Source organism: Piliocolobus tephrosceles, chromosome 9, assembly GCF_002776525.5.
Source record: "Piliocolobus tephrosceles isolate RC106 chromosome 9, ASM277652v3, whole genome shotgun sequence".
Taxonomy (NCBI): Eukaryota; Metazoa; Chordata; class Mammalia; order Primates; family Cercopithecidae; genus Piliocolobus; species Piliocolobus tephrosceles.
This window is the reverse complement of record NC_045442.1, coordinates 108807250-108822792: the sequence shown is the minus strand read 5'-3', so window position 1 is coordinate 108822792 and position 15543 is coordinate 108807250. Positions and strand designations below refer to the sequence as shown.

General features: G+C 40.7%; 1 protein-coding gene across 3 annotated transcripts in view; it reads right to left on the bottom strand.

The window, feature by feature from the left end:
- PIP4K2A (phosphatidylinositol-5-phosphate 4-kinase type 2 alpha) overlaps nt 1-15543 on the bottom strand; it is a 180703-nt gene that overhangs the window by 13848 nt on the left and 151312 nt on the right. For all 3 annotated transcript variants that reach the window (XM_023223267.2, XM_023223268.2, XM_023223266.2), the window contains one exon: nt 1214-1327. In XM_023223267.2, coding sequence (XP_023079035.1) covers nt 1214-1327 — 114 coding nt within the window. The remainder of the gene's footprint in view (nt 1-1213; nt 1328-15543) is intronic.

The window sequence follows — 15543 nt, the reverse complement described above, 5'->3', positions numbered from 1 at the left end:
CAACAAAAAAGTAGATGCTTACACCCTTCACAAATAACCAACATATAGGTTCTAATCCAAGTGTGTATACCATAAAGGTTAAAATAATGTAAAAAATTTTAGTAAACTTATTTATGGTCTAAAAATATTAACTATTAATAACTTAGTCTGAGTTTCTTGTAATAAAAAGAACTGTTAGAAGAGTAAAAAGAAATTATACTGCTTCTGTCTTCATGGGAAATACAAATGTATGACACTCATTCTCTTTGGCTTTAGTCATTTTCTTTCTTTTCTCTTTTTTTTTCATTTAATGACATGAAAAAGACAATCTTCCCACAGAGCCTCTAAGTAGCAGCCTGTCCTGGTGTGCCGGGAAGTGTACATAAATGAATGAAAGCAACAGCTAAGACAACCTTAGTTTAGTAGCTGCCTAAATTCTAATTCCCACTGCATTGTTTTGTAACTCAACGAAGTCCAAGAAAATAATCTTTTTTCCTGCATTTATTTATAAAAGACTTAAACGAGCAAATCCAATGGAAAAGCTGCAATGCCTTTATCATAAACTAAATGACAGGAAAAGGTACATTTTAAATGTTTAGAACAGTATTTTAAAGCAAAACTCCACCATTATGGACTAAAGCCCTTGGACACTGTTTTATGTCTCTCCACTGTCCCCTATGACCTACTGTCCCAAGCTGCCTCTGTGCTAGTCCCAGACGTGTAAGGGGCCTCACTGGGGCCTCATGACATGGTTTGCAGTGACTGGCGGAGATACGAAAGCATTAAGTGATCCAGGCTATGTTTACCAGCACTGACATGTGTTTTAGAGGGGAAAGTGCCAAGACTCTAATAGTGACTGACTATTTGTTTTTGAGATGCTCTGCTGGTTGACACAGAGTCCAGTACTCTCCTGGCCCCTCCCAAACTGGCTGGTGTGGGCAGGTCAGTCTTCATGGGCCATTCCAATACAGAATACAGGGACCTGGGGCCGGGGATTCCCAGCAGATGACAGCAGGTGCTTGCTTGTGTTTGGCGCCTAAATGAGGGGCTGCTAAACTGGCATGTGTTTGCTTTAAACCAGATCATGTAACATGAGACACTTTCGTGTCTGACTTTAGAGTATACAGGTTTTTGCCTTGATTGCAGACTTAAATAGATGGTTTAAAAAGCTCCTAAATACCAACAGGGCTGATATTTATACAATTAGTATGGCCTCTACACTGACTGTTCTTACCTCAACATCCTTTTTTAGTTTTTCCAGGAAGACCTTCTTGTTGTTGTCATCAATATAAATCTTTTGGCCTTCATTAATGAAATCATTATCTTTCAGAGTTGGCAGTTCTTTGGCCTAAAACAAATGAGAAAAAGAATGACAAAGAAGCTTGAATAAAACCTAAAAAAACCACACACACCTTCCAAACCCGGACATTGAAGTTTGCCGGTTCACCACCACAGGGGTCTTACCCAAACAATAAAATAGGAGAAAGCTTGAATACCACCGGGGGGCGCCAGTGAGCTGCAACCTCTGGACGCATTCCCAGGAGCAGTGGGGTGGGGGTCAGACAGACTCGGTATTATAAGGCTTTTTGTAACACATTTCATGTTTTTCAGAGGAACGAACCTGACTGCTTTCTTAGATTCACTTTCTTACAAGAAGTCTTCTAAGTATAGAATTTGTATTCTTGGAATATTTTCCCAGGAACCCTCTTCTTACTGGTATAATCCAACTCCATCCCTCCTCCCACTTTTGGGTAGCCGTTGCTTGGCTCACATTACAAATAACATATCTTGTCTCAGAACAGCCCCATCCATAATCATATCTACTTTCTGCACCAGGGAGAACATGTGGTCCGAGGTTAGCCATTTGCCCTTCCCAGCCTTCCTGTTCACCACTCCAAGAAGGAAATTCTCTTCTCATTTGGACAGTATCAAAGAAAAAAGGTCTTCTCTTAACATAAACGTATTAAGATGAGAGTTCTACCTTTTACAAATGAACAAAAGGGTGAGCTGACAAGTAAACTGCACTTATACCGACCAACACAAAGCAATGGGCGACTATTAAAACATGGGTCATGAGCAGAAAACACTGTAGCTTGTATTGTGGCAAACAGAATATAGGCATATAGTTTTAAAACTGTGGATTATTCTATTTAACTTTGTACAACCTGCATTCAGTACGAGCTCAAAATCTCCCACCACTTTCAGCTAACCATAGCTTGTTTATTTCAGCAGAAAGAAATCCAATGTCATGCACTGCCTTTCCCTGTATGTTGATGAATCTGGAATGGTCCTCTTTTCCGTAGGTGTGAACCAAATGAAAACAAAATAATCCAAGGAAACAACATGCTTTCCTTCCTGGCTCCGGCACTGTTCCTCCTCCCTCCTTATTCAGAGCAACGAAAGAACACTCCCTGGGTCCATCTCCTGAATCTTTCACATGCTCACTTCCCCTCTTATTTATAAAGTATAGATATGCATGTAAACATAGTCACATCTATTTACACCCACACATATGTAAATAAATTATGCATTTCCAAATTAGTCGCTTTGGCTACTAACTTTGAGAAAGTTTTAACAGTTTTGCAACTTTGAATTAGATATAACCACAATCTTTATAAGCCAAATAGAATTATCCTTACAAAGCAGGTACAGCAAGGCCCAGAAATGTCAAGATTCGATTCAATAAGCAGTTACTGAGTGAGTCAAATACAGAGACGCAAACATGAATAGGCCACAATTTCTGCTGTAAAGGAGTTTGTAATCTCATACGGGAGAATGATATGAAAGCAAGTAGGTAGAAAATAAAGCAGGATGTGTACGTGAGATGTAAAGATAAATACTAACATTCCAGGGGAGGCTGATATAATTTCAAACACTTTTATGCTGAGTTATTGAGTCTTTTAAGAAATGAAAACACAACGCCATTCTTCACAAAATTTTACGATGCGCCTGCTAAACCCCCTAAATCTGTCATTAATAATTTTAAAATAAGGCAATACACGAACCCCCCACTCCCACAAACCTTGAATGTGAAGACCACGCAATATTAAATGTTTGAGTTCATCACACTAGATTATAAGGTTTCTCTATTAGAACTGTAAACATAATGAAGTTTCACCAAGAATGAAATGCAAGGTTCTGAGGTTTAACAAAACTCAGAGGGCAATGAGAAGATAAACACTGCCCAAAATAGAAAATTGCAAGCACGTCAGAAAAAAGGGTTGAAGCCAGACCTACACACAAAAACAGGAGATGGAGAAGGATCGTAATTTTCCAAGTAGACACCTTGGGCATTTTTCTGTGTCATTATGTGTTGGCGATGGGAGGTGTGTGGGTGGGGGTGTTAAGGATTATCTGCCTCAATTCCACAGCTCATTTTATATGTGTAAGAAAAGAAGGGTAGAGGGTGTTTTTTCTGGTTTTGTATAAATGTGAGAAACCTGAAGGCAGAGATGACAGACCCCAGACAAGGCAGTAAATTACACGCTGGATGTGTGTTTGTAACACAAGTCACATTAATGAAGATGAATGCCACTTCAGGTTCACCCCAGCAGAATTACATCATGTGACAGGGAAAGTATAATCCTGCCTCATAAAACTCTGGACACCCTGTACTCTATGACTAAGCTGACTTGTGAATTTCACAGGCACTAGGGACGTATTTAGATTGGATCAAGTTCAAAAAAGGGCACCCAGATTGGCTAAAAGACTTAAGGGCTTATTGAAAGGATCAAGAGGCAAAGGCGGGTCCCGGCAGGGCAGCTGCCAGCATGGAATCTAACACTGGTCTACAGATATCAACCTTCCAAATGCTTGCTGCAAGACAGAGTGCTCAGGGGCATGAAGGTTTTGGGGTCATGAATCCTGAGGTGGCAATCCTGGTTCCACCCCTTGCTTGCCAGGGGCCAGGGGCCAGGTTCCCGGACCTCTCCAGCCTGTTTCCATAGATGCAGAAGGGGGAAAACACCGCCGCCGCTACCACTTGCAGCTGCCTTAGGTACCCTGCTTAGCGCTGTGTGTCATTTTACTCACATCTGTCATCTACCTTTAGTCTTTGCAACAACCTTAACTATTATTCTTATTCACGTTTTACATTCAAGGAAACTGAGATTATGCAATTTAACTAAGGTCTCCCAGTTTGCGGAGTGATGAGCTGAGATGGGAACTTTAGCCATTCCGCTGAGGTAGAGTTGTGCTGGGAACTCAACCAGAAACCATGTGACAGATTCAAATAGTGAGTGGTGCTTGTCATCACCGTCACCACCCCCAGCACCATCACTGTGGGCATGTGACAAAGCGCACGGATTTCAAACGGCTATTACAGGGTGAAAGGCTTTTTTTTTTTTTTAAAAAAAACAAAAGTTTAACTGTTTTTATTAAGAACAAGATAGGCTGGGCATGGCAGCTCGCACCTGCAACCTCAGCATGCTGGGAGTCTGAGACAGGAGGTTCACTGGAGTCCAGAAGTTCAAGACCAATCTGGCTAACATAGTGAGACTCCATCTCTACAAAAAAGTAATGAAACATATGAGACAGGCATGGTGGTGTGTGCCTGTCATCCCAGCTACTTGGGAGGCTGAGGTAGGAGAATCGCCTGAGTCTGGGAGGTCAAGGTTGCAGAGAGCCATGACTGCGCCACTGCACTCCAGCCTGGGTGACATAGGAAGACCCTATCTCAAAACAAAAACAAACAACAACAACAAAAAGAGATGACAAAGGTTAAGTCACCTGACAATGATTCACTCTCAAGAAAATCTTATTGCTTAGCTTTTTAAAAGAAATTTTAATATATCCCTCTGATAATGAGCAGTGCTTATATTAGAAACAGCTTTTTTTTTTTTAAATGTGGAAAACTATTATACTATGATTTAATGAACTTAATAAACTCTTGGCGTAAAACTGCCTACAAACATGACGTCTGCAGAGCAGCAGAAAATTAACTGTGGGCAGTGACAGCTTCGTGTAGCAACAGATTCTACCCTTTGCTTTTAAACACTGGATTATTTGCACTTCGAGTTTTCCAAGCTTATAGTCACTAGGTCTGGTTCTTTAATGAGTGTCTTTGATATCTTTTCTAGTTCAGTGCAGAAACAGCCAGAGGGTGGAGGAAATCCCCAGGGCTAACTAAAGACAGCTCAGAAATGCTTCTTAGCTGTGGACTCTCCCAGGCCGGCTTCCAGCCAGCGGTCAGCAACCTTTCTGAAGTGGCGGCAGGCCGAGTCTTTATTTGTTCCGAATTCAGCCCTGGCCAGTTTTGTGGAGATCAGAGCCTCTAAGTAAGGCGGGGCGATTGCTATAGGACCCTCTATACTTGCGGGGACGGACCGAGGCTGTGGGAGGGAACTACTCTTCCCCACCCCATCCTCCTGCGTGTGTCCAGTCCTGAGCTGGGACTCCTGCCCGAGTGCGGGGCCCCAGAGCTGCCCCAAGGCCCTGGCCAGCTGAGGCCCCGTGAGTAAATACAGGCCAGCGCAGAGCCAGGCTAGCACAGGCAGGACTGTTTTCTCTCTTGCATGAGGTAATCTGCTGTGGTGGGTTGGATTCCAAGTGGCATTCATCTCCGCTAATGTGATGTGTAAATGCGCAAACACAGCCACAGGCATCAGCAGAGGGACACTGTTCCCCTGCAGCCTGGCTGTCCTGCTTCCCGTTCGGATAGAATGAGCCCTTCACTGTCATGTGGGGTGATGCCCGACCCCAGGTCGATTTGGCATGGCTCAGGTTTCCATGGAGGAGAAAGAATGAAGCCCGTGGTTATGAGAACACACTGGATCCAGGCTGCCTGGGTTGTAGCTCTGCAACTCCAATTATTAGCTATGTGACTCTGGCAAGTTACCTAACCTCTCTGTGGCTTGGTTTTCCATCTTTAAAGAGGGATCTGCAAACATAGGGTTGTGAGGATTGCATGAGTTCACACATGTAAAAAGGCCAAAATGGTGCCTGCTACACTGTGTTGTACACAAACGTTACATGCTAGTCATGTTCTCAAGTATGGTTTATGGATCTAGAAAAAGCTCATCGCTGATCAATCCAGAGCAATATTTTTCTTTTAAAAAATATATTGGCATATTTAACATTTTAATACTAGCTGTGATGTTCTGGGCCAGTTGCTTTATCTGCCCAAACCTCAGTTTCCTTAATTACATAATGGGAAATTAATAATACTGCACCTACGTAATAGGGTTAGTGTGTAAATCAAATGACACAAAGCACATAGTGCCTGGCAATAACAACTTGCTGTGTTTGTTTCTTCTTTCCCAACTTTCTAATAAAATAGGGTCTTTAAACTTAGGATATCTTCTAGTTGATACCCGGATGATTAAAAAAAAACCAATTTATGATGTCAATAATCTAAACCTGGGGTGTCCAATCTTTTGGCTTCCCTGGGCCACACTGGAAGAATCGTCTTGGGCCACACATAAAATCACTGAACACTAATGAGAGCTGATGAGCTTAAAAAAAAAAAAAAAAAAATCACAAAAAAACTCATGTTTTAAGAAAGTTTACGGATTTGTATTGGGCCACATTCAAAGCCGTCCTGGTCCCATGCAGCCGTGAGCTGCAGGTTGAATAAGCTTGATTTAAACGATGTTTAAAATTTCCTTGGTTTTTAGGTTTTATCTGCTAGTTACAAACATGTCACATGAATTATCTACATACTGCCTTCAAATTTGGAAGACACTTTTGTTACTGCACACTGCAGACAAACATACCATACATGAGTGCAAGGTTAATATTTCATTTCACTACACAGGACACACGGGGAACACAGAGGGTACATGAGACACGACGCATCAAAGGTGACACGGCCCGAGGCTGACCTCCCTGCCTTGGTGGCTCTAGTTCCCTACTCTGCTTTGCAAACCTCAATTGTGAATTCTCCCGGCTAGAAAAACCTCTGTGATCACCTGCAAAAGCTATTCCTAGTAAGAAACCTCACTGAAAAGACCTTTTTTAAACTGAAACCCAAATGAGAGTAAAATGATCCTATCTTACAATAAAAATTGGACTGGTTAAATTCCTGAAGTAATAATCTGCAACTGATGATATTTATTCAATATATGAAATAAGTTGTAATGATTTTACATATCTGGCCAAAGACAGCAATTTGCTGATTTTTGTCTTACCTTAATTTTCCATGGGTTGGTTTTTCTCAGTGAGCACATTATAATAGTGGGTAATTTAGTGCATGCTCTTTTGCTGACCTAAAGCAAAGATCCACAAGCTGAAATCTTAGTAGCCAGAAAATATAACCAAAATACTAGGGAACAGTGAACTCACTCCCAGGGAGCAGTGAACTCACTGGGAACATTTAGCTTGTCATGAGTTGTAAAAAGAAAATTTATTATAAACATTTGTGTATATATAATACATTTATTATAGACATGTCTCCCTCATTTTGAAAAGTTTTTGGCTTTTAAAGCACAGCATCACAGGCCTCAGCAAGTCTATTGTAAGTCAACAGTGAGAAACACACTGTGTGATAATGCAGGTCATGGTCAAAAATAGTTTGTGTGTCATTAAGACACAACATGAATGTGAGAAGTGAGATACACACTCGGCTGAGTCACAGCCTGAAGATAACCAACACATGTGTAAGGCTTTCAGTGGATAAAAGCCTCTCAACAGAATTACTTGTTCCCTAGGGTTCAGTAAAAGATATAAATGATCTCTAAGGACAGATTTGGCCAGGGGGTTGGGATTAAAAAAGGGAAAACGTATCAGGACAGTTACCAAGTTTAGAGCCCTCATTTTTAGAATTTCTTAACACATGCCGCCTTTTAGCAGAGACCTGTGGTATAGAAATTACAGAATTCCATGAGAGCAAAGGAGATGCAGCACTGTTGGCTTCCCAAAACTGGTAAAAAAAAAAAAAAAAAAAAAAAAAGGAGCTAAAAAGCAACACCTAAAAAATTCCTGCTTAATATTATTTATTTACTACTTCTATGCTTAAAAATTCCAAATGACTAAGAACCTTTGCAGAATCTCCAAAACCAAAACCAAAACAATGTGTTTACCAAAAGGAGTTAAATGTTTGTTTCAAATGGGAATTAACTCATTTGTGTATGTATATATGTGCTTATTTCATTAGGTTCTGTGATTTGATGTATAAATGCTGTCATTCATATGGAGTTTAGCAATATTGGGTATTTTAAGGTTTAGTAAAGCCAGAAGTTATATGAAATTTTAGTGAGATTTTAAAAAAACTATCTTTTAGATGACACAAATTTTTAAAAATCACAGATTTCAAACTATAGTCTGAGTTCTGTTTAAAGGTATGTTTCAAACTAAAGTATCATTGGATTTTGAATGATCATTCTAAACTTTAATTACACAAGAAGAGTGAACTGTATGGGGTAAATGGCCATTAATAACTGGAAATAGAAAATACATGAACCTAAAACGCACAGAGCAAAAATCTTTAAAATATAGAGCCAAGCTTTCATTTCAGTTTGGATGGAAACCTTACTGGGAAGAAGAAATGCAGCCAGTCACACTTGAGTGTCTAATGCAAACAGGATTTTGGCACTAGGTTTTAATGCAAGGGATAATACATATCATAGTACTCTGTGATTAAAGGACTTGTATTTCAGAATGAAATGAATTTTTTGTTCGATATGCTCATTTGGCAACCTATTTATTTATTTATTTTTTAAGTCTAATTGTAAGCCTCGATGTCAAAGACTGCTGCTGGGTGTCCTTTTGATGCGCTGTTACTGTGACATTCAGAGCTGAATGCTCAACATAAAAAATATGTAGTAATTACTGTGTTATATTAGAACTGCTTGTGTTCCTGATTTACTTGTTATTCCAAGCTCACCCAAATGAAAATAAACTTGCAAAAAATAAAACCCCTTTCGCTGTGCTTGCAAAAATCTTCACATCATTCTTAGCAAACTATCACAAGAAGAGAAAACCAAACACCGCATGTTCTCACTCATAGGTGGGAACTGAACAATGAGCTCACTTGGACTCGGGAAGGGGAACATCACACAATGGGGCCTATCATGGGGAGGGGGGAGGGGGGAGGGATTGCATTGGGGAGTTATACCTGATATAAACGATGAATTGATGGGTGCTGACGAGTTGATGGGTGCAGCACACCAACATGGCACATGTATACATATGTAACAAACCTGCACATTATGCACATGTACCCTAGAACTTAAAGTATAAAAAAAAAAAAAAAAATTTTTCAATAAACACAATAGCTGAAAATGTGAAAAAAAAAAGTCAGAGTCTATGGAACTGAAAACATAATTCACAAGTATTTCTATAAGGGAAGGAATTTTAGGTAACCCTTATGTTAGAGCTAGGATAAAAATAATTTGATGGAATAACATCGTATGTGGTATCAATTTTGGGGTAATAGGAGATGCTAGGGATTTATAATAAAATCAGTTCTGCTTCTCGGAACATCTAAGCCACAAATTTGATACATGAAAAGGCAAATTAGTGGATATGGAGAAAGTTCATACAAAAGTAGCAAAGAAAAAGGGTGGTTTTGCACAAACAGTACATATACCAACCTTCTTTAACTACATAAGCAGAATGTCTATACAAGTTCATGGTTTGAGAAATGATCTAAGAGGTCATTAATAACTTCTAATTTTCACAGTGAAAACAGTGAGAATGTGCACATCTGTGACTGGCATCCAGATGTGAACATTTTATAATTTTTATTTTGAATCTGTTGATGTATAAATGTGGAAAGAAAATATACCTCAACATACTTGTGAAACAGTGCTGTAAGCAAGCCGCGCGAAACTGGAGAAGCGCTATTGTAATTTTGTAAGTTAAAACTGTTAGGGCTGGCAAAACCTAGCTGTTGGCAATTTTCCCTCAGGCTAATATGTAAAAAGTGAAATTTATTCCTTTTTTATTACTGTCATATTTTATGACCAACTCTATGTGGTGACTGTCAAAGGTGACGGTTTGGTCTTCCTCCACAAACTGGGATATGACAGCTGAACTGCATACAAGACCTACCAAACAGGACCTACAGGATGGGTTTGTTCCAGTCGTAACAGAAGATTCTGGTGCGCAGATGTCTGTGGTGATAATCTAAGAAATGTCAAAGGCTAAACACTCAAGGAGTTTGCTAACTCCTCTAGATTTCTGGTTTAATTCTAACATATTAAACTAACATATTAAAGATCACTATTTAATTAAGAATTATACATCTGTAGCAACCTGGCTTAAATTCAGACCACATACTAAATTTTAGAAGTCTTCTCTCCACCCCAACTTTTTCTAGAACCAACTAAGAGTTGGTTAGCTTAAAAACATTCCCATATCTAACAGCACTGCTCCATGTGTGCTTGGGATACTCTGAGTTGATTTCATTCCAGTGAGATAAAGATTAATCTGAGGCAAATGAGAGCTGATACAGCACCATAAGTCATAAAGCCCTGAGGACTTTAATGCTGTCATCTGAGTGAAAATCTGGAAAGTGTTCACAAGAGTCACTGCATGTGATCCTCTTTTTGTCACGTGCCATGCTTACCAGTTAAGAAAAATTCTAAATGAAGCTTTAAAACTTCAATCCCAGAACACCCCTCACGGTTTACATAGGGGGTTCTTATCTATATCTGCTGAACAGAACATTTTTTTCCCTATCAATCATAGCAATCACCTTAATCTACATATATCTGGAACAGAGAAGATGTTAGTCATGGTCAGGCCAGGACTTCTCCAAGTGGGGCCAACTGCTGAACCACATCTCTGGAGGAAGATCCAGGAAAGCTTCATTTGAAACAAGAGATTCTCACCAACACCAAAGCATGAGGACCAATGACGCAGGCAAATCCTTTAATTTTACAAATGAGGACAAAGTCAGATGACCTATATTCAAACCGCATTAATGCAGCCCTGTGCCCCCAGGGCTGGGACTCAGCTCCCCTAACCCTCTGTTTGGAGTCCTTCACCCAAATCTCCCTTTTATAAAATGTCTCTGGTCCAGAAGGTGGATGTTAGTGGTGCTGCCTTTCAGGTCTGAGAAAGAAGCCCTGCTTCTGCCCTAAGGGGGAACTTTCCCCTGCACTTTGGGTAGTAGGATTGGTGTCCACAACTAACACTGGCTGGCAAAGGGGAATGATTCCCTTCCATCTCGGAAGAAAAGGAATTTTACAGAAGGCAGTTAAAGCATTAGCTGAATTGAAGGCCTAAAAAGCTTGACAACCCCCCTTTAACCGATGATCCGCCCACAGTGGGAAAGGAGGCACTTCTTAGCTGAGCGGCAAATAAAGATTTCCAGAAGGATACACTGCTGTGCTTTTGTGTCACGTTTGGGGAGCCCGCCACCCTGGCCACCTCGCTTCAACGGCAGCCCAGATGACCAGATAGAGGTAGTAATTAATTATAATTTGTTACAATTTAAAGACCACAAAAGAAATGCTGAACACTGGTTTCGAAAAGCATTTTTAGATGTAAGGGTATTAATGATTAATCCTCTCGAACCCTCAGTTGGTAATAGGTAAAATGTCGGAGACGGTGACAGTCACTTAATTGCTGGTGCAATTCACAGTGCCTGAGAATCGACAAGGCGGCTTTTTGTAGCCCATTATCAAAGTGTCAACAATGATTATTGCCAATATAGTTACACAAATGCCAATTGCAGGGCAGCTGTTTTCTTTCAAATAGGTTTCAGGAAGAAGGCTGTATGTTAAAAGGAATCTTCTTCTTGTGACCCTATGGCTCCATTACACACGCTTTACTTTACCTAATACAATCAGACATGACTTTTGAGAAGAACTGTGCAGGATGATGAACAAAATGCATATTTGTGTAAATCCCCAGGACTCTCTCTCTCAAGAACATGGGCTTTTTAAAGAGTCAGGTCAAACCCCCCAGAAATCAAGTGAGTCCAGTTATGTTTTCTTTTACTTCCCTAGGTCCCCTGCTGAGTCGCTCGCTAGCAGGCAGCATGCTAAGACTGTCATTTGTAAAAAGCAGCCTGCTCAGCTATAATTACTAATTTGATGTCACACTGGAATTGCAGCGCAGCTGTGAAAAGATCGACCACCAGGGAGGTTCGCATTTCTCTGTCTCATTTAGAGGAGGCGAAACTGCTGGAGCCATGAATGGGAGATGCCCTTCCATTAAAAAGGAAAGAATTAAAGAATAAAACAAGTCATAGCAGCTGTCAGAATTTGACAATGGTTATTTTTTTTTAAAGCACTGTTCTGCTCTTAAAAAAAAAATCCTCAAGACATCTGTACGTGCATGTTCTGGGACTTGTTGCCATGAAAATGATTCCATTGTTAGAATATAACTTATTTCCTTCAGTTCCATCTTCATGATTATGCTAATACAAATCACACTAATTACATGTCAAGCTAAAATCTAAGGGATGGGACTTGTCTGCACCTATATCGCTAAATATTTGAAATAACAGTTTCAAAACTTGTCATCAACAAGTTAAAAGTATGGAAAATTAAAACAGTTATAATGACTCATATGAAAGAAAACCTGGGAAGAATAAGAATTGAGATTACTAATTAAGCTATGTCACCAGAGATTCTCTATGCAGATTTTTTTTTTTTTTTTTTGAGACAGGGTCTTGCTGTCATTCAGGCTGGAATGCAGTGGTGTGAACACGGCTCACTGCAGCTGTGATCAACATCCTGAGTTCAAGCAATCCTCCCCCGTAGCTGGGGCCACAAGTGTGCACCACCATGTCCAGCAAATTTTTGTATTGTTTGTAGAGTTGGGGGTCTCGCTATGTTTCCCAGGGTGGTCTTGAACTCCTGAGCTCAGGCTATCCTCTAGCCTCAGTCTCCCAAAGTGTTGGGATTACAGGTGTGAGCCAGCAGGTCCAGCCCTCTAGAAAGATTGTTCTTTGTACCATAACGGTCATTTGGAAAGGAATATAGTTATATATCATAGCATTGAAAATAATATTCTTGCAAATCATTTCATTTATAAAAGGCTAAAATGTAGAAAATAAGTATTTTTAGCCTTCCCCAAATATTTCAAACCAAAGGAACCAGTAGATTGTTTTGATAGCATTTTTTCCCCCAATGTCTGATCATAAAAAGGAGCATTTATGATTTGTGAACACAATGAATGGTATGCTTTTTGGAAGAGTCAAAAATCCTAACTGATCATGGAAAGAAAACCCAAAAGTTGGCAGAAAAGGGAAAGCAAGGACTTTTTTTTAAAGTTAAAAATGTTTTTAAGAGTTTGGCTCTATTAATACATTTTATTTGATCTATTTCAGTTTAACAAACGTTTCTAGATTATACAAAACACTGCCGTATCAGAGAGAGAAGCATGATTTCTACCGAGTCACGAATGACGACTTTCCCCTGGGCTCATTCTAGACACGCTTCTCTTTTCCACGCGCTGCTCCTGGGTGACCTCACCCACTTCCCTGTCTCTGCTGACCATCCTTCCAGGGAGGATTCCCAAGCCCTTTGTTTTCAGCTGAGACCCCCTGTGCAGCCTCTTGTGCCTAGTGGATATCTCTGTTCTGACGCCACCCTGACATTTCAAATGCCTCCTCCCTCTCTTGTCTGGGGGATGTATCCCCAGGGAAAGCGCTGGGGACGTGGTCAGTGAGGGTGGGTGGGAGCCAGATTTCAGCAGGTGATGAAGTGAGGAGAAGAAAAGGAAATGGTGGATGTTTCTTTGGCCGTTTGCCCTTTTACTGTGTGTGAATGAAGGTACATTTTGATCTCTACCCTACTGTCAAGGCAGGCACGCTCTCCATCATTTATCAATGACATTCCACATCTTCAAGCTATTTCCTCTCCCTTCCCAAGTGAGCATTTCTAATACAGAAAGGTGGGTGGGGTGGCGTTATGCGGCCTCTGTCTTCTGGAATAAGAGTTATTATACACCTCAACCCCAAAAAGAAGGCTAGGGCATTGATTCTTCCTCAGGGCAACTGTGCAGACAATTCTAATGTTTGCACAGTGTAACACACAGTGATAAAGACTGCATTATATGTCCAAGTTTTACAAATATGTGCATCTGAAAGTATGAGCAAAAATGCTCAAGCTCTTCAAATAGAGGAAATACAAATTGTTTTGTTAACATAGTATGAAACCAAGTAATTCATTTTACTATTTTAGGAAAAAAATCAAGTTTTAGAATCAACTCTTTCAGCACCATATTTAACTCTGAAACAATGTTTCTGTCAATGCAGTAACTTTTTCCTCATTTTCACAATTAATGGGATTAACATGACTTTTTGATAACATGCCGTTAAAGGAAAGGAGAGACATGAACTCCCAAACATTTACAAGGCAGTGTGGTATAGTGGTTAGAAATGCGTGCTCTGGTGCCGGTGACCCCAGGCTCAAACCCTGGCACTGTCACTTCCTAACTGTAGGACCCTGGATGAAGTTACTAAACCTGTCAGTTACGCAACTTCATCCACTCAAGGGAAGTAATGACAGCACCAATCTCATCCGGTGACTGTAAGGATGACATGACATAATTCATGTGCAATTTAAAACGGTCTGGCATATAGTCTATACTCAACCAGTGCCAGCTGTGACTGTCTCTAAGCCTACCTCCTAGGAAGATGTTTCAAGGAATGATGGCTACATGTTCATATTAGATACAGGATAAAAACATTCTAGCCGAGTCCTAGAAAGACGAGTTCTCGTTCAAACAAATTCTATTATTCTCTTTTCATAGAAAGCTACACCAATAAAGGGGCTAAACATTTTCTGGTGAGGAGGGCAGTGAACTCTGGTTCATGCCATGGGGTTCTGGAAAGCGTGTTAAGTCCTACAGGTGGAACAGTGGAAAGGAAGATAGGAAGTGAATGTCCTGCTTCGCAAGGACTGCTACAACTATAGGAATCAAATACATGTGGTTTTCTTTCCTTTCTGTGTGCCTTTGTTTTATGATTTAGGCTCCAGCAGCAACCACACCATTAGCTGTAACTGTCCTTGTTGGCAGTGTTTACATCAGAGCAGACCAAGCCCTTGCTGACTGAACCTGAAGAAATCAAAATGAATGAAGGAAAAAAATCCTGCTAGTGGTAGTCCCGAGGAACTTTGGAAGAAAGTAAAAATAGAGCCACCAACATGGGGCATCATGTGACTCAGGGGCTGGCCTGTCGTACGATGCTGAAGAGCACGTGTGGCTCTGTACACACTCTGGTATTTCCTCCAAGGAGAAAAACTCATCAGATTTAGCCTCTGAGCTTCTCATGGGCTACAACTGAAATACCTGCTCAGTCTCCAGTACCTGGAAGAAACGTTCGCTCATGGCAGCATGGAAGTCGACAGTCACTGTTTCTGCCTCTTCTGGCCGAAGCCGGTGCCTTAGAGGAGGTTTACACGAAGGTTGAAATCTCAAAATGTGCATTTACTGATGTACAGTAAAAGGGCAAATGGCCAAAGAAGCCTCCACCATTTCCTTCTCTCCTCCTCACCTGCTGCAATCTGGCTTTGGTCCTCACCCACCCTCACTGACCAGGTCCCCAGCGATTTCCCTGTGGATACGTCCCTGGACAACTCTCCATTCTTATCCCTACCTGGCCTCGCGAAAGCATCTAACGCTGGGAAGTTCATTTCCTCTGGTTCCTGGGAGATGACTAGAGTG